We start from the raw sequence: 18,541 nt of genomic DNA, 5'->3' as shown, positions 1-18,541 counted from the left end.
CACTAATCCAAACATCCTTTATTCCGCAGCTCTCAACTACGAAAATGTGGTGGAGACCAGCTCGGAGACAGAGGAGGAGGACAAGCTGCAGGTGTCCGAGGAAGACCCGCTGATCAACGGCACCGGCAGCCCGGCTAGCCTCGTCAACGCGGATGCCTCACCGTGCGCCGAGAGCCACGGGCTGCCCACCAAAGAGGAGGAGGACGACGAGATGAGGGACAGCGGAGTGGAGCACATCTGGCCTGACAGCGACATGCTGAGTGCCTCAGTAGATGGTGCCGGTGAGTGTCAACTGATGTCATCTCAGCTCAGGAGGGCGCTACAGAAGCATGCGTCACACTTGGCTCCCCAAGCCATTTTTGCTCTTTGTTTTAATTAAAATGAGACACCTGACACCAATTTATTTCAAACATGCGAGGCTGGAACAGAAATCGGTTCACTTTGATCCGCCAGATGTGCGGCGTTCAGGTGAGCTGCTAATCGCTGAACTCCCCTAATCCAACTGGCAGATTCTTTATGTGCACACGCTGCCGCTTGTGGCTTCATCTTATACCGTAAACCCCTCCCATCTGGTGCTCGTGTAGACTTAAACAAATGCAGCCAAGTGTCGAGCAAACATGGTTGGCCTGATGGCGATTCATGGCATTGCCCCGGCTGGCAGATCGGTCGGGTTGGTAAAGTTGGGCTGAGATTTGAAGCTTGGACGTGGACGACCTCACAAGGAGTGATGCAATGCCATTCAGAACCTCACCTGACATTTTTATAGTGCTTCAACTATCGAAGCAGCGGGCCTATTCAAGGCTTGCCATCCACGGCCGGTCCATCGCGTCAAAGGTTTCTGCTGCCACTAAAGCAAACAAAGTGTGCCGCATTCAGTTTTCTAAATAAAGGGATCGGTGGTTTTCATTGAGATGCTTTTGAAATAGCAGTTTTTCTTTACTTTTAACTGATTGCATGATTTTTTTTCTTCAAATCTTTTTTCAACTTAAGTGTGGTGACATATCCTGTAAATGATCTCTAAGGGAACTCTATCGCGTGGCTTATGACAAAAATGAGTTTGACACCCCTGATCCAAGGGTATTATGTTGTGGCTCCTCCCAGGTACCCCCCGCTCCCCCCACTGCCTCCACCCTCACTCCACCAAACTTGACTCATGCTCTTTTGTTGAACGGCCCTGATTGCCGGGGCGCCAGTCACGGATGCTTGAAAGATAAATACTTTTAATTAGGGGGCAGGGTAGAACCATTAAAGGAAGCCAGACTGCTGAAAAAAAGTCATTAGCAATCTTAAATGAAATTTTTATTTTTATGATAGCCATTTACATGTATAATAAGAGTCAATGATTCTTGGAAGCGAGTGACAGGAACAGAGTGCGGCGAGAAGTCATGTAAGACAGCTCCTTTTTAAATGAGCTTGGCTTTGCTATTCATTTCTGCTAATGAACTAGCCATGCAAGGCGCCCAAGAACCCAGGAACGTTCAGCGGGCTTAAATTTTAATACTGGATGTGGGGAGGTGGCACATTTATTAGGGGAGGGAAAAAGCCTAAATAACAGTTCATATCCTTCAGGGATAGAGGGAAGAAGACAGTTGGGTAAATAAATCAAGATAAAGGATAAACAAGCTGTCGTTGCATACGGTAATTGTTTATTTGATAAAGACCCGCGGTGCCATAATGTCTGTAAATCAGCCATGTTGCAATTCCCACATAATCTGCTTCTGCTGTGATAAAGTGTCTGACATATTTGGGGGAGCAAGTCAAGTTCATTAGAGTCTCTTTCCCAATCTTGTGGCTGCTGTGTTTCCCAGCCTACTCTTACTTTGCCGGTGCCTGAGTGTCTGCGCAGATACCTCAACACATAACTGAGTCCTGAGATAAGCTAACCCCCCCCAACACGCACACACACATGCACACACACCACTGTCCTGCTGATTTGGAGCCCTATCAGCAGCTTCTTGGGCCTGGAAGTCTTTGGAAGGTTGACTGTGACCTTCGTGAAGAGTTTGGACTCATAGTAATCGTGCTGATACATCAGGGAAAAAAAAAAAAAAAAAACACTTTTGGTGCCTTTAATGCAATTTAACGGTGACTTCATGCAAGACAGGAAGCGATGTCTGTGATTCCAGAAGACAATCAGAGCCTTATATCTGGCCTTGTTCTTGACATTTCTCCATTCCACAGTGTGGCTGGACCCAGTCTTCTGGAAAGCATGACATCATAGTCACTGACAGACCTTTACATATAAATCACCTGCGCTCGAGTTAGCATCGTGACACTGCACCATATTTTCATTGCCACTGGGCATGTAATTGCAGAAGTTTCTCGCATTCTTTAATACCCCTTAACTCTCCCCAAACTCCACACCCCAATTGTTGCCAAGTCCAAACTTCAGACTACTGTATACATTGAAAGGATGCATGCATCGCCCCTCTCTTACTTTTTTTTTTCCTGAATACAGATCCATTGTTTTATATGTGGCCTGAACCTCAGACGGGTCGAAGAACGTCCAGTAAAAGGGGAATGTTTTCATAACAAACAGCCTCAGCCTGAGTGCAGCGTGATGATGCGTGCTGTAGTCTTGGTCTTCCATGAGGTGTGGGCCTTCTGTGATTTAACGCTGACGCAACACACCTCTGGCTACCCCGTGATGCACAGCCGCACATTTTTCTGGCCCACACACATTTCTTGTGACAGCTTTTATGCCATGTAAAAGGCTTGGCCGCCATGTCAGGACATAAACACTCGCTTTTTGAGAGAACTGCCCTCCTCCTTCGCCCGCCGCAGTGACACATTGCCGAGTGCCAGAGGTGGACCTGCCTCCTGCTGGAAGCGCTGGTCTCGCCTTCAGACCGCAGATAACACATGTTTTCCAAGGTAAACACTAACAGGGCAGAGAGGAGGACCAGTAAATCCCACTGGTCATCCCCTTGCGTCAGGGCAAAAGAATGCAGCCAAATTTGATTAGCCAAAGCAAACATAGCCTGTGAGGACAAGCACATGTGCTGAAATCTGAGCTGTGTGGGTATATTTCAATCTGTTGCTCGTGATTTATGCATCTAAAAAGCCGTTTATTCTCAAGCTGCGGTTCTGATGCCGCTTGGCAGACATGCGATCAAAAAAAAAAAAAAAAAACTCCAGAAGCCAGCGAGTGGGGGTGTTCACAGCGTACACTGCCATCAAGTCCATTGTCAACTAAAAATAAAAAAAGAGTAATATTGCTTCTGGCTTTTGTGCCGATTTTGTGCAGGAAACATTATGGATCAGTGCAACTTGGTCCACCTCTTCCTGTGGCATTAAGTGACATGGGACGGTGCCGCCTCATGACACCCAGGCAAACTGAGGCATAAAACACGGCCTCCGTGCTCTCGGAAACATGCCGATTTAATTGAGATTAGAAACATGATGACGAGCTTTTCCCTGAGTTTACGAGCACCTCACCTGTGCCAGCACCGCACTGGCTGTCTCTAGGACTATGGACCTAATTGACTAGAAGAATCTGTCATCTTTTAACGTTGCTCAGTGTAGAATCTGGTTAAACAATGCCTTTGACAGCAACAAGTGATGATATGATGTGATAATGCAACTCTTAATTTGTGGCGCAGGGATTTGTTGATTTTAGAATGAGCAAACGTGCACTACTGTGTGTAACAGCTTTGCATGAAAATGTTCACATGTGATAAAGGGGGCACGATATGCATGTGGAGGGGTGCGGCGGCATCACAGCCGGGGCGTAATGAGCTCAAGCAGCATGTTGGCTGTAGCTCAACAATTTCTCAGGTGGATATTGTGTTTAATCGCGGCTTGTTGGCATGTTAAAGGTAAATAAGTCACTGTCTGGCCTGTATGATAGTATTCATTGTGCACAACGGCAATGTGCTGCAATCCACAGCAGTGTCTTTATTTGTCCATCTTCTACATCTCATCTTTGTTGGCTTGTACTCACTCTGCTTTCTTTGTCCATTTGCTCCAAAACCCCCACCCCTTTTGCATCACTCTTGTGTGCAGATGAAATCAAAGATTTCGACACTTTGGGCCCTGACTCTACCTTGCAGATAGCAGGAAATGGGACAGGTAAGTCAAATCGTTGTCTCCAGCTAATGCAGTGCTTACCAAATAGCACCCCCTCCCCCCCTCTTTTTTAATTTTTTTAATCCTCAAGCAAATTATTTCACTTGGTTATTTTTTCTGTTTTAGACTAAGCTGTAACAACTATAATCAGTTGTTGAAAGTTTATTTATATTTTTTTTCTTCTGTTAATGTTGAAAGGGATACAGATTTAGGTATACATATACAATTTTTATAGATAATCATATTTATAATCGACAAGTCGAGTGTGTGTGTGTGGTGGGGGGGGGGGTCTCTTTCCTACGGAGGGCTTGGCAAAATATAATTGAGATGCACTGAGCTAATGAAACCCTGTTTCTTGAGTCCATGCAGCCGTGCACACCAAATTAAGTTTTATGGTGTTTAAAGCTGTGACTGTCGTAGTATAGTTTTCTATTCAGATTACAAGAGAACAAATTATTTGGAACCTGAAGCCATTTATCACAAAAAAAATAAAATAAAATAAAAATGTTGTATGCCATTATGTTTTATACAGACATTATCATTAGTGACATACTTTGTTTTGAGTCTTTATTTTTTTCATCCAGAAATGCTTTGTGCCGGTCAGAGCGTACTTGGCTGAAAATATTTCACCGAGGGTACATCACTGAAAAAAGGTTGCGAATCACTGCTTCAGTCAATACGACAAAAACGAGCGAGCAAATTTTTTAGAGTTTATTTTTTTTAAACGTTCACCATGGTGAAGAAGGCAACGTCTCTCTGGGCTAGGCGAAAATACAATCTATCACCTTCATCATTTCCAGTTTAATCACCATAAGAGCAATTCCAGCAATAAGCTGGGAAAGACATGTCTAATGAACACTGTAAATGATGCAAAAAGACTGCGGATTCATTGGCACCGGTGACATTTGCTTTTTTTTCTCTAGAACACCAAATATTTGCTACCTGACCTTTCACAAATTGGCTGGTGAAGTTGTCACAAATGGCACTTTACAGCTCACCTTGACTTGCCATCCAAAAGGTTCGTTAGCAGCAATCGATCCTGAATGAGATGTCAACTTAGATTAGGACGAATGAAGGTTGCTAATTTTGTTGTAATTTCCTAGTGAGGTTGGTCATTTTAGCATAACAAGCCTCTGATGTTAAATATTTTGGTTTGACTAGAACCAACAAAGCCACAGTCCCGCCACTTATCTTAAAAGCGACATCCATGCTCGGCTACTGAAGAATTCAAGAGTGTTTGTTGTTTTGGCAGTCATAAGTGAATTAACCCAGTCAAGTTTTTTTCGGCCTGTTGCTTAGTCTACAATTTTAAGTTGGATTCGTTCACAATTCTTATTATAGCAGTGCAGAACCCATAATTTAGACGAATTGTTTATGAAGCTTTACACTATTCTTTTTTTGTCGCATCACAATTGGAGCAAACGTTTTCAAAAATCTTTGAGCAGGAAATTTCTCAGAAGGTGAAGGAATGATGTGGATTGCTGTTTGTTGTCCCCTCTCCCCTTTAGTCAAGAGCGTCAATTGCACTTCAGAGTTTGAGGACTTTTTTGCCAAGAGGAAGCTGGGCGACAATGACAGCCATGTAGTGAGCATCGCTGAGTATCTCCAGCGAGGCGATACCGCCATCATCTATCCCGAAGCCCCTGAGGAGCTGTCCCGACTTGGGACGCCAGAGACAGCAGGGCCCGAGGAAAACGGTATGGAACTTTTAAACGTGTTTAAAGATTTGGGACTTGTTTTATTCTACATTTTTTTCAGGTTGTTTGTGAATTTTTGGGGGGGATTTTTTCCGTTTTCAACTAAAACTGTTAAAAAGAAAATATATAATTGTTTTTAAGCCTTCAAATTCCAATTTCAGGAGCTTCCGCTTCTTAAACTAAAATGTATTTCTTCTTTAAGGTCAGCAGTATGTATTTTAAAACAAAGATTGCATTCCTTTGCTCCATTACAATGCAGTAAGACATTTAATGTCTTTTTTAATCTTATTTTATTGATTCCTATTAAGATAAAATGTATAAATCATCTAATCTTTTAGAGAGCAAGAACATCAAACAGGAGTAAGTGTAGGGCGAGCTGATGGCAGACTGGTTAGGACATTTGCCTCACAGTGCGCAGGTCGTGTATTCGCATCTGATTCCAGCCTGAGAAGGCTCTCCTATGGATAATTAAGTGTACAGGTATTCTAAGATGAATGGAATTTTGCCCAATTTTCATGGATTTTAATACATGGCCAAGACAGACTCAATTGGTACAATTTAATGAAAATGGTACAGTTGTGATGCAAGTTGGGAAATGAGACTAACATCCTCATCCTTGGGAAGGTTTGTTACCTTTTCACATACTGCACACAGCTACAATCGTTTTAAAAAGTACTGTAAACAAGGCGGAAAGGAATGCTCGACACAAAGTCCAGTGGGTTCATATAGTTTTGTCAAGATTCTGCCTGTGCAGTTTGGCTCTTGGCTAGTGTTCTTGAATAATAAATGAATAAATACATTTAAAAACAAGAGAGAGAGAGAAATGAGATGCAGCAGCAGCTCTCTTACCCAACATGAGCAGACAGCTGTTGGTCCCACAGATTTGCCGGATGCCACTGTGTTTACCTACAGTCTAAAGGAACAGCTGGGCAGAAACCAGATAGTTCACCTCTAAAGGTCCCAGCAGGCAGAGGAGCATTGAGGATTGAGGGAGTGGGGTCAAGCTGCAGACATGGCAAGCGTATGAGTGGGAAAGATATTCAAAAGGAACAGCAGTGAGAAAGTTACAATATGTGTGTGTGAGAACGTGCGTGTGTGTGCGTTTAATTTTAAGTAATCTTAATGACAACTATTAAAAATAAGCAGTCAAAGTCCTGTTGTCTATTTTTTTTTTTAAGTTAACACTTCTAAGTAACTGACTTTTTATTTTTTTGCCCATAAATATGAAAACTAATTGTATGATAGTACAATAATACACTGGTGTATTTCAAGCAAAAGTAACTACATTTTTGAGTGAGCATTTAGAATGTTATTAGTATTTAGTCTTCTGTGATGTAATTTCTTCAGTTGATCTCAGTGGTGGAGTTAAAGCTCTGCCAGATGAACGAAGCTAGCTAGTTGACGCTAGCTTGGCAATCATGTTAATAGCGTTTAAGTGTCCTGAAATGCGCTTGTAGAGCACACAGATTTGCGCCAACAGTTTGGGAATTTGGTGTGCACCAAAAACGGAGTGTCGGCGCATGCGCTAGGTGCTCTGACTGATGACGCGATGCAGTGCTGTGTTTGAAAATTAATGGGTGGATCCCACTTACAAAGTCATGAACATACTTCAGAGTGAATTTCAAAACGTGCCGGAGATAAGATCTTGATAACTAAAATCGCAATTCCGACCTCGTTGGATTTCAAAGCACACACCTAATCTGGTGAACAAAAAACGTCCTTTTCATACTCCCACATTTGTGTGACATTATCCTTGTAATCACCACCGAGGGTGACACTATCGTGATCATTTTAGACGACTGGAGATTTTACATGAGCAGCAGACACAGTAGCAGGTGTTTCCATCTTCAGTTCCGTCTATATGTAGTGTCAATACAGAGCTTTTCTTCTGCCTTGTGCTTTGTGGTTCAATCATGACCGTTTTTGATTTGTTTTTTTTTTGTTTTTTTTGCAGAAATGAGTACCAAAAAGGAAGATAGATGGGGATTAGATTTAAAGTCTGTGTTTTACTTAGGAAATGCATTTTAGTAAAAAAAAAAAATAATAATAATAATAGGGTGAAACATGTAAAGGGGGAATTTCCACGAAAGTACAGCGGGGTAACGAAAATACTTGCACGCCGTTACATTACGAGACGAGATGTGTACGTGCGTGCGCATGCGTGCCAGCCCAACACTGTGGCCCTCACATGCAGCAGATTGCGTGGATACCTCCCATACCACTCTGGGCAAACTGCCCATTAGCTGCCATTGATTGGCTGACCTTTTGGCCCGCTTTCCCTTCCCTTTCCCCCCTCTTTCCCCTCCTACCCCACCATCACCCATGCAGACCTGCCACCTGGAACGCCAGATGCCTTCGCCCAACTGTTGACCTGCCCCTACTGCGACCGGGGCTACAAGCGCTTGACATCATTGAAGGAGCACATCAAGTACCGCCATGAGAAGAATGAGGAGAACTTCGCCTGCCCGCTGTGCAGCTACACGTTCGCCTACCGCACTCAGCTCGAGCGACATATGGCCACGCACAAGCCTGCGAGGGATCAGGTTAGCTATTTCTTCTCCCCCTGCCAATACACACACGTATACGCGCGCACCCTCCATCTTCTCTCTAATGTGCTCTGATCCTCTGAGAAGAGAGATCATTTTTTTTCTGATTGGCAATCATTATTAATTTTTCATGGCATTTTGAAGATGTGACTCCTTTAATGGTAATAACTTTAATTGAGGCCCTAAATGGTTTTTTGATGGCCTTCCTTGATATGATTTTGCAGCCTCGTGTTCACGATCCAGTGATTGTGTTAATTTCCAATTTGGAAAATTTTATCAGCTCCTTAACTTTGCTCCTGGTCTTTAATGTTGTTCTGGTGACACACACGCACACACACCCACGCACTCACGCACAAAATAGCAACATTTACACAACATCGATCGGACGTATGTTGTGTGTCTCAGTGTATGCGAGTTTTCCCTTGAGGATGAAACCCTTCCTTGAACACGTCATAGATGTTAAATTAAAAAATTGTTTATTTAGAACTATTCAAATTTACAGCAGCTCAGTTCGATTTATGGTTCTGGTGGTAACATGATAAATTGGTCATGCACAAATTAAGTATTTAAAGAGGTGAAAGCAGACAAAGTATTGTTTAGAAGTTCTTTTTTGAAGAAGGTAACCTAACCCTTATTTGTACAAATTCAAATAATTCTTGAAGAATTGATTTCTGAACAGGTTTTGATCAGGAAAATCACAGCTTCTCACGCTGCATTGACACAGAAAACATTTTGCTGATAAAAAAGCACAGGGATTTTTGGTTGATAAATGTGGAATATTTAATATATTTTCATTTGAAATAACAAATGTGGATATTTTGCAAAAAATTAATGGGAACATCCTCGGAACAAATTCCATAAGAAATCAAACTTGTCATAATAACAGTAGAAGTGCAAAACAAATATCTCTTCAACTGCATTCAGACAAATGAAACCCGGGTGAAGGCAAAGTGAGGATAAACGAGTGGTTAAAAAAAAAAAAAAATCCATGTCACACGCTGTGTTCACTTGTCTCCTGAGACAGGATGACAGCCTCAGGCTGAATTTGATGTCATCAGCCAGCACTCTCACCTATTCTACCAGCTGGATGTAAACGTGAGCAGATGGGCCGGCCGAATGCCTTGCCGTCCCAATCCCCACATTACCATGCTGCCGCCGCTCGCTCTCTCGATGGCCGGCGAATCCTGTTCAAGCACCGCGGCCCCTTCTGCTCCACCACTTGTGTTAACTTATAAAATCAGCTGCAGTGTGGCCCGCAGTCATTTTCTTTGGCCGTTTGTTCTTTGTCATTTCTGTCCTATGTTAGCAAGCATGAGAACATTTGCATAAGGAATAATGTACCCATCAGTAAACATGTGCTCTCATATGTTTACAAGTCTTAATGCTCCTCCTCCTTTTAAGCAATTAGCCGGAATATGACTAATTAGTTCTTATACATATGCAAGCATCCTGCCGGTGCCCCGCCCACAAGCGTGGCGGCATTGATGGCGCCAGTGCGTGAAGGCGAGATGAAGCATTTTGCTGGTGCCATTCACAATTAAGGGCCCAGAGTGTCTTATTAGCAGTGAGACTAAACTTTAGCGGGCAGAGGTCCTCAGGGGGAAAAGGGGAGGAGGAGGTATGGGCGGAGGCACCGAAGCAGCTGTTGCTGTTTGTTTATGCAACTCAGCAACATACGAGTGGCGCGGTTCTCTCTGGCGCTTGGCGGGGGCCCCCGACTCTCCCCGCTTGATCTGTGAAGGTTGGAGCTTTTCTTCATAGTGTCCTGTGCACTACCATCTGTCTCTCCAGGAATTCATACACCCCAGCATTTGTCAGGACCAAGCCAGTAGGAGGGGGCATAGGGTTTGCGCTCGTCTGAATAAATGTCCTCCTCTCCAATTCGGAGTGAATCTTTTCATGGGCGAAGAGCAGGTTCGGACTAGACGTCCGGTGCTGATGATCGTTAAAAATGCTATAAAGATGCACCTGTACGCTCTGTCCTACAAGAAATTTGGGGCTTTCGAAAACGCTGTGAATACAGGTATGCGGGATGAGACAAGTCTTATTACTGTGAAATGAATGAAAAGCAGATCGGATCAGTGCCTCTAATGAAGGGAAATGCGCTAAATATAGATTATTTTATGGACTGCCGATTTCTAAAGGCAGGAAATTAAACGCTGTGGGATGTTCCCTGTTATCGCCACCACTTGTGGCTGTCCAACAGTGAGCGTAACATGCTTATTGTAATGTTGAGCACTTATGTTGGCGTCTTTTAAATCTTACCGCGTCTTAACACCAATTGCGTCTCCCGTAGCACCAACTGTTGAACCAAGCAGCCGGCAACCGCAAGTTCAAGTGCACCGAGTGCGGTAAGGCCTTCAAGTACAAGCACCACCTGAAGGAACACCTCCGCATCCACAGCGGTGAGTGGCATTTAAAGAAGGCACTTGAAAATGTGTCACTCTTGAGCCAGACATCTCATTGTCTCTGTTCTTACGCTCCAGGCGAGAAACCCTATGAATGCCCCAACTGTAAGAAGCGCTTCTCTCACTCCGGATCCTACAGTTCGCACATAAGCAGCAAAAAGTGCATAGGCTTGATCGCCGTTAATGGCAGGATGCGTGGCAGCATTAAGACAGGCTCTTCACCCACCTCAGCCTCTTCCTCCCCCACAAACACTGCCATCACCCAGCTGCGGCAAAAGCTGGAGAACGGCAAGCCGGTGGGCCTCTCTGACCACAACAACCACCTGAGCATCAAAACGGAGCCGCTTGACTTCAACGAATATAAACTGATGATGGCCTCACATGGATTTGGTGCTCCTGGGCCCTTCATGAATGGAGGCGTTGGAGGCAACAGTCCACTGGGGGTTCACCACAACTCAACAGGCCAGAGCCCTCTGCAGCACTTGGGTATGCCCGGGCTAGAATCACAGATCCTTGGCTACCCGGGCCCGCTGATCAACAACCTGAGCGAGGTGCAAAAGGTTCTCCAGATTGTCGACAACACAGTGTGCAGGCAGAAAATGGACTGCAAACCAGAGGAGTTGTCCAAGCTCACAGCCTACATGAAGGAGTTAGGCTCACAGGTGGAAGAACAAAAGCAGGGTCTGACTTCAGCGAGTGGGCCACAGACCAGTCTTCCGCTCGTCAATCACAACGGCGCCACCAAAAGCATCATAGACTACACACTTGAGAAGGTCAACGAAGCCAAAGCCTGTCTCCAGAGCTTGACCACAGACTCGAAGAGACAGATTAGTAATATCAAGCACGAGAAAGCTAACCACATGCTGGAAAGCGGCATGGAGGAAAAGGCATCAGAGAACATGTTTACACTGTATGCGTGTCAGTATTGCAAAGAAACTTTTCCGGGTCCCATTCCTCTCCATCAACATGAGCGCTACCTGTGCAAAATGAATGAGGAGATCAAAGCCGTGCTCCAACCCAGCGAGAACATGATGCCCAACAAACATATATTCATGGAGAAGAACACTCATCTGACCTCCTCCATCTTGACTGAAAAGGGACTAGCGGGTTCCCTTCACCCCTACAGGGACCACATGTCTGTGCTCAAGGCTTATTTTGCCATGAACATGGAGCCCAACTCTGAAGAGCTGCTCAAGATCTCCATTGCCGTCGGCCTTCCTCAGGAGTTTGTCAAGCAATGGTTTGATCAGCGCAAGATGTTTTCGTACGGTAGCACCAGAACGCCGCCGCTCGAGCATAAGAGCAGCACGGAAATGGTTGTCGGAACAAACAACCGCCACACTCCCCCCAAAGACCCCCTGGCGGCGCGGTCGCCGATGTCTCTAATCAAGCCAGGTGACTGCATCACATCCCCGGCTATTGCCGAGCTCCACAACAACTGTGACAATTCCCTCAGACATTTAAAAAACCATCAGTTCGGTGAGGCTAAAGCCACAGGTGATAAGTTGGACCATTCCCGCAGCAACACTCCGTCACCACTAAACCTGTCGTCCACCTCCTCCAAACATTCGCACAGCAGCTCGTACACCCCTAACAGCCTGGTGTCAGAGGACCTGCAGGCCGAACCGCTCGACCTTTCACTTCCGCGACTCATCAAGGAACCTAAGCACGCACTGACCGTGAAGAGCCGACCAAAAGTAAACAGTGTTACGGTCGAGCTTAGCAGTGTCCCCTCGCCGCGCGAGCACTTCGAAGAGCCACTCAACCTAGCCTATCTCAAGAAGGAGTTTTCCGTCTCTGTCAACAACGGCAACCTGGAGAAAAGCACTAGCCCCATTTTTGGCATTAACCCCTTTGCCGCCAAACCTATGTACACGTCACTTCCGCCTCAGAGCGCTTTCCCGCCCGCCACGTTCATGCCACCGATGCAGGCCAGCATCCCGGGACTCAGGCCCTACCCGGGCATGGAGCAGATGGGTTTCCTACCGCACATGGCATACACATACGCAGCTGGCGCTGCTACCTTTGCTGAGATACAACAGCGGAGAAAGTACCAACGGAAACATGGTTTCCAGGTAAGACTCACTCACCGATGATTCTCCGACAGCCCCGTTAGCATACCTATGCTAACTGGACGCCTCTGCGCTGACAGCGTAATGAACCTACTATTGTTTGAAATATAGGGTTTTAAAAACGGTACGTCATTTGACCGGGCCAAATATTGACTCGCTGTCATCGTGGTGCCAAACAGTCCAAATTTCAGAATGTTTGGATTTGTAGAAATAACAAAAGCCTGCAGTGTAGACCCCCCCAAGCACCGCCACGCCACTCCGCCACTCCTCAGTGGCGTTTTAAAACGAGATCAGCTTCCAAGTGCAGTTTAATAATGCACCAGCCCCATGTTCATTACCACTGCATGCTGAGGGCTGTTTAACATAGAGCGAACCATTTTGATGAAAAAAAAGTATTAATAATGTTTCTCATTCTAAGTTATTAAATTAGGTTTTAAAAATACAGCTACAGGCGTTTAGTTGAAATTGATTGCCGAGTGATAGCGCGGTCCCGTCTTAAAACATCCTTGCATTGTCAAGTTCATTAAAGGAACACGTCACACCGTCTGATTGTGATCGCTTTGGCAGAATGTTCCTCTCACGTTGGAACATTGTTCTCCATCAATTCACACGCCACACTTGTCTTCATCATAAAAGAGATTTTAAAAGGACGGTACTTCTACTGACTCGAGTGAAAGGAGACACAATAGACCCCCTTGCAAATCTCCGTTCAATGCATTCTGTGTAAGGACTTCATTGCATATACAGTACAAAGATTTAACAGAGTAAAATTGGATTCATTATTGATTAGAATATTAGCATTATTACTTCTAAATAAGTAAGTCAGTAAGTAAGTGAGTGAACAACAATTCTTAAATCAACAAATCAAAATGACATGACAACTAATTTTGACCAGTCCATATTCTGGCCCTGGAACACCTTCACGCATAGCATCTACAAATACCGTTTTTTCGGAAACAAGACGCATGCATTGAACTGCAGATGAACACATTTCTGATGATTTTAGGCAAGAGGCAGAGTAAACCCTGACCAGATTATTCATTCTGTGTGCAAATACAAACAACCATACTCACATTCACACCCTATGGACAATAATGAGTAATCATTTCAACTGTTTTTTTTTTTTTTTGTTTGTTTTTTCTCAAAAATGTAAATGAAGCAGGGGGAAGAAAATGCAAATTTCACACAGTGGGATATGAAATTCTAAGCTGGGATCTTTAGACTGTGAGGCAGTTGAGAAACGCCTAAAAGTGGAGTGCAAAGGTTTACATGGAAACAGAAAAAAAAAAAAAAAAAACGTTCACATTTATCGAGATTGGCCCCAAATTATTATGCGTTTCACTCAATCCATTGTCTAAAGCCACTTATCCTCACTGGGGTCGGTTGGGTGCTGGTTGGGGATACCTTGAGCTGGTTGCAACCAATCACAGCTGTTTCACTCCTGCTAAATTAAAAATAAATACATAAATACATACATCTTGTGCGTGTGTTTGCGGCTCTAAATAACAAAACCGAAACTGATTGTTTCTTTTTTTTTGTCCCCTTTCTCTTTTTTTGTCAATGTTTGTCGTTGCTAAGGGCGAGCTGCTTGACGCTACAGCCGATTACATGTCAGGGCTGGACGACATGACAGACCCCGACTCCTGTCTGTCGCGGAAGAAGATTAAGAAGACTGAAAGTGGTATGTACGCGTGTGACTTGTGCGACAAAACATTCCAGAAGAGCAGTTCCCTTCTCAGACACAAATATGAACACACAGGTATATACTGTTCTAGACCCTTATTTCCAACCCCATTATATTTCCTTTTGTCAATGTTTGTATTGAAAATCCTCAGTGAATCTTTTAACTTGTCCCCCCCTTTTCCTCCTTCCTCTGTTGCACATCTTGTAACTTGCTTCTTCATCAACAGGGTGGACATAGTTGCGGTAGTTGTTATCCCGACGAGTAAAAGCAGCTCTGTAATTGGCGATAGATCGCATCAGCACCTTCAGAGCGCCACTAACGAGTCTCTTATTACTGTTACGATACAGTTCCTCTTTCATGGGGTTGCATCATTCATTTCAGACGCCCTCTTTCGCCTAGCGTTCGCCGCTTTTGTGCGTCATATCTATTTGGACATGAAAGCAGGGGCTGGGGCAGCGACGCTTTCATGCTCACTTCGCTGTGTTGTTCTGGTCCTGCACAGAAGGGAAGTGGTCAGACTGGAGATTAAAAGCCTGTTTCGCTTTGTGTGAGGAGGGTACATTGCAAAAGTTTAAAAGAAAAGAAATGCCGTGGCAGGCATGGAATCAACGTCAACTTCAATCATATCTACAGATAAGCTTGTGCACCACGCCTTCCCACTGAGCTCAGCTCTCTTTACGCCTCCAACACCATGTTTACGATGCATCGGCGAGTGCAACGCACCGGCTTTTTCCTTTGTTTTGGACCGCAGGAGGGAACTTTCATAATGTCAGCCAGCGAATGCGAGCGCACTTTCTCCACACAATTTGAATAACGTTGGATCTGATGTCCAGTTATGTCATTTTGCTCCATGCCATCCAATCCATCAAACTCTTTGCTTTTCCTCTGCTTTGTGTGAATTTTGATTTGATTTGATTCTTTTACTTTGTTTTTGTCACGCCGCTCACGTTCCGCGCTCTTCGTTTTGTGTGTCCGCAGGCAAGCGGCCGCATCAATGCCAGATCTGCAAAAAGGCCTTCAAACACAAGCACCATCTCATCGAGCACTCCCGTTTGCACTCGGGCGAGAAGCCCTACCAGTGCGACAAGTGCGGCAAAAGGTTCTCGCACTCGGGCTCGTACTCGCAGCACATGAACCATCGCTACTCGTACTGCAAGCGCGAGGCGGAGGAGCGCGAGGCGGCCGAGAGAGAGGCCCGCGAGAAGGGCCACCTGGAGCCCACCGAGTTGCTGATGAGCCGGGCCTACTTGCAGGGAATCACTCCTCAGGGTTACCCGGAGCTGACGGAGCGCGAGGCCATCTTGCGGCACGACGGCGTGAACGGAGGGATCGCAGAGGGACGCAAGGAAGTGGGAGAAGACTATGCCAAGATGGGACGCAGGGAGGATGAGTTTGAGTTCGAGGAGGAGGAGGAGAGCAAGAGCATGGACACGGACCCGGACACGTTGAGGGACGAAGAGGAGAACGGAGAGCACTCAATGGACGACAGCTCGCTGGATGGCAAAATGGAAACCAAATCGGATCGCGAGGACACGGTGGAAGACGCCATGTAGTCGGCCCTCCAAGGGAAGCGCGTGACGTTTCTTCCGGTTCTGAATCCTTACCTGCTCAGTTTAAGACGGGATGTTTTAAACCGTACGTGCACGTGCCTGAAGCTTCGGGGAAGCTTTGACCGCTAAATCAATGAGGCAGCGGCATTGAAGGGAGGGGGAGGGGTTTGTGACTGAAGCTGCATTATGCAAACCCAACAAAGAATAAATACATTTGGAGAAAAAAAAAAAAATGTACAGTCCTAAGGCCTAAACATGAGTGTGGTGCTAACCTCCCCCTGCCCGTGTTCCATAATATTTATAGCACAAAAGAGTGACTTGTACAAATTGCACTCCGCTTCTGTAATCATGAAGAATAAAAATAAAGTGTTGCCTATGTATATATTTATACGGGGTTGGAAGAAGAGCAGCGGGGTCTGCGTACCCCTTTAGCCCCTTGGTGTTTGTCGTCACCCACCTTTGGTTCCGCCACCTGCAGCCACACTGTGTCAGGCCTCCAATCATTAAGACTGTGAAGGATATGGGTCAAAGAGGAGGAGGATGAGCTCGTGGCGCCTCCGTCTTAAGGGAAATCGTGGGTTCCGGACGCTATGGAAGGGGGAGTTAAATGAAGGATGAAGCCTTTGAGGTGTTTTATGAAAAAGAAGCCTTATATGCAAACCTTTTAACCTGTGTGTTTTCTGCAAGTGCCACCCTCGTATCGTGTCAAAGGAAGGTTACTTTTTTTTTCACCAGCTTCAGTATTACGGGACGGTTTACCATTGTTCTCTGCAGCACCCGTGTCAGTATTAAGACTCTAGGCAGCAGTTACTTAGTTTACATTATGTTGTGCAATGTTTCTTTGTCAGTATTACACCAAACCTTTTTTCTTTTCGTTTTGGAAAACAAGAAATTGCATTCATTTTATTTGTAGGTTGGTTGGTTGGGGAAAAAAAATTATTTATGTGGCCCATTTTATATTTCCTAATTTTATTTATTTCATACTGTTGTGTACAGTACTATAGGTCTTCAATATATAGATATATTTTAGTAAAAAGGAACATGGTGTTGATCATAGGGCAAAATTTACGTAAAGAGAGCATTTATTGTGTTTTGAAACATTGTGAAATGCCAAGTTTAAACTTATTTTATTTTATTTCCTCTATTTTCCACACAATGGAAAATTCCAAATTTGGGAACTTTTATACGATTGTGAAAACACTGTATTTTCGACTGAAAAAAAGAATTCCACTTTCTTCATCTTTGTTTCTTTTTTTAAGCTAAAAAATGAAGAGGGACTGTTAAATACTATGTATGATATGACTGAAGAAGAATCTTTCCTGAAATGTCTTTGTAAAAGTATTATTGAATTCTTGATTTGTAATTTCTCTTGAAAATGACCCTGCTCGAATAAAAGTAGCCAAATGACAAAATACCAATCACTTGCCACGTCGTCTTTGTTTGGAGGCGACAAATTATTAAACTGTGATTTCATGCGTTTTGCCCAGTTTGACTTTAGTTGAGTTCCGGCTCTGCTACTTATGATATATTCATGCGCATTTTATTCATTACTATTATCAATTACAGTAATGTCATATTTCATCCTGGTGCGATTTATTTTGAAAAACATGCAGGGACATTATTTCAAACTAAATTCCACACTCAAATATAGTTTACGGATTGTGCGTATTCAAATCGAGTAACACATTTCTTATTTTGAAAAGAAGCAGACAATATATATATATTTTTTTTAAAAAAAGGGTTTGGGCCTTTATACCACATGAATGTGTGCATAAAAAATGGAAATGAGCTTGTTTCATCTAAAACCCCAATTAATTTGAGCAAGAGAGAATAATAGCCGCAAACTGTGCTTTCCCGCTCCCACGTTTGTAGCTGGCGGTGACAGGTGGACTCCATCACGTCCCGCACCGGCTTTATGCAGATGAGCAGCAACATCAAACGGGCCAGATGAAAGCACCAAAGGTTGAGCGATGCCAAACATCAGAACCTTCTTTGCGTTTTCTCATCGATCGCGTCGCCAATGGATCATTCGCAGAATAGCTCATGGATAAAAGGGGGGCAAGTGAGTGGGCCAAAATGTTGATTAGCTCTTGAATTTGATAAGTGACGCGGTGGAACAGGGCTGAGCGTTGAAAGAGCATGCCAGTCTTTCCAGTGAGGCTGGGGGAGAGGCGGGTTTGGGTTTGGAAGCGCAGTATCATTTAATGAGCTGACCGTCCGCTATTTCCCCATCTTTCAGACTTGTACACGTGCTCTTTGGCTTAACTGAAGAAGGTCAAAGGTCCGGGTGGGTGCGCTGAAATGTTTCTGCAATCCCGGGAAGCATCGCCGAGGCAAAAGCGCTGAGTTAGCGGGCTGAGACAAAAAGCCACCGATTGAGAACCATTGCTGTGAAGTGGCTCTGTCATTCCGCAATAATGTCTGAAAGTGATCCAGTCTGCTTTTACACGTACAGATCAATACAGTCTGGCACTATCAGTAGAAGCCTGCTTCTAATTGCAATTGATCTCAATGAA

The 18,541-nt window shown here is 44.5% G+C and overlaps 1 protein-coding gene across 2 annotated transcripts in view; it reads left to right on the top strand.

Annotated features, from left to right (window-relative positions):
* zeb2b (zinc finger E-box binding homeobox 2b) overlaps window positions 1-17,443 on the top strand; it is a 55,734-nt gene extending 38,291 nt beyond the window's left edge. Inside the window, exons 3-10 of one of the 2 annotated variants that reach the window (XM_088439531.1) lie at window positions 30-281; window positions 4,006-4,071; window positions 5,577-5,765; window positions 8,094-8,308; window positions 10,608-10,716; window positions 10,798-12,794; window positions 14,370-14,472; window positions 15,454-17,443. In XM_088439531.1, coding sequence (XP_088295657.1) covers window positions 30-281; window positions 4,006-4,071; window positions 5,577-5,765; window positions 8,094-8,308; window positions 10,608-10,716; window positions 10,798-12,794; window positions 14,370-14,472; window positions 15,454-16,028 — 3,506 coding nt within the window. In that variant the 3' untranslated portion in view covers window positions 16,029-17,443. Of the gene's footprint in view, window positions 1-29; window positions 282-4,005; window positions 4,072-5,576; window positions 5,766-8,093; window positions 8,309-10,607; window positions 10,717-10,797; window positions 12,795-14,369; window positions 14,551-15,453 lie in introns of both variants that reach the window. The other variant, XM_088439522.1, reaches the window with a different exon arrangement.
* The last annotated feature ends 1,098 nt before the right edge of the window (window positions 17,444-18,541 follow it).

The sequence above is a fragment of the Hippichthys cyanospilos genome, chromosome 2 (genome assembly GCF_059441005.1).
Source record: "Hippichthys cyanospilos isolate Australia breed blue-spotted pipefish chromosome 2, RoL_Hcya_1.0, whole genome shotgun sequence".
In the NCBI taxonomy this organism is placed as follows: Eukaryota; Metazoa; Chordata; class Actinopteri; order Syngnathiformes; family Syngnathidae; genus Hippichthys; species Hippichthys cyanospilos.
The sequence above is the reverse complement of the archived record's forward strand: the minus strand, read 5'-3'. Positions and strand labels throughout refer to the sequence as shown.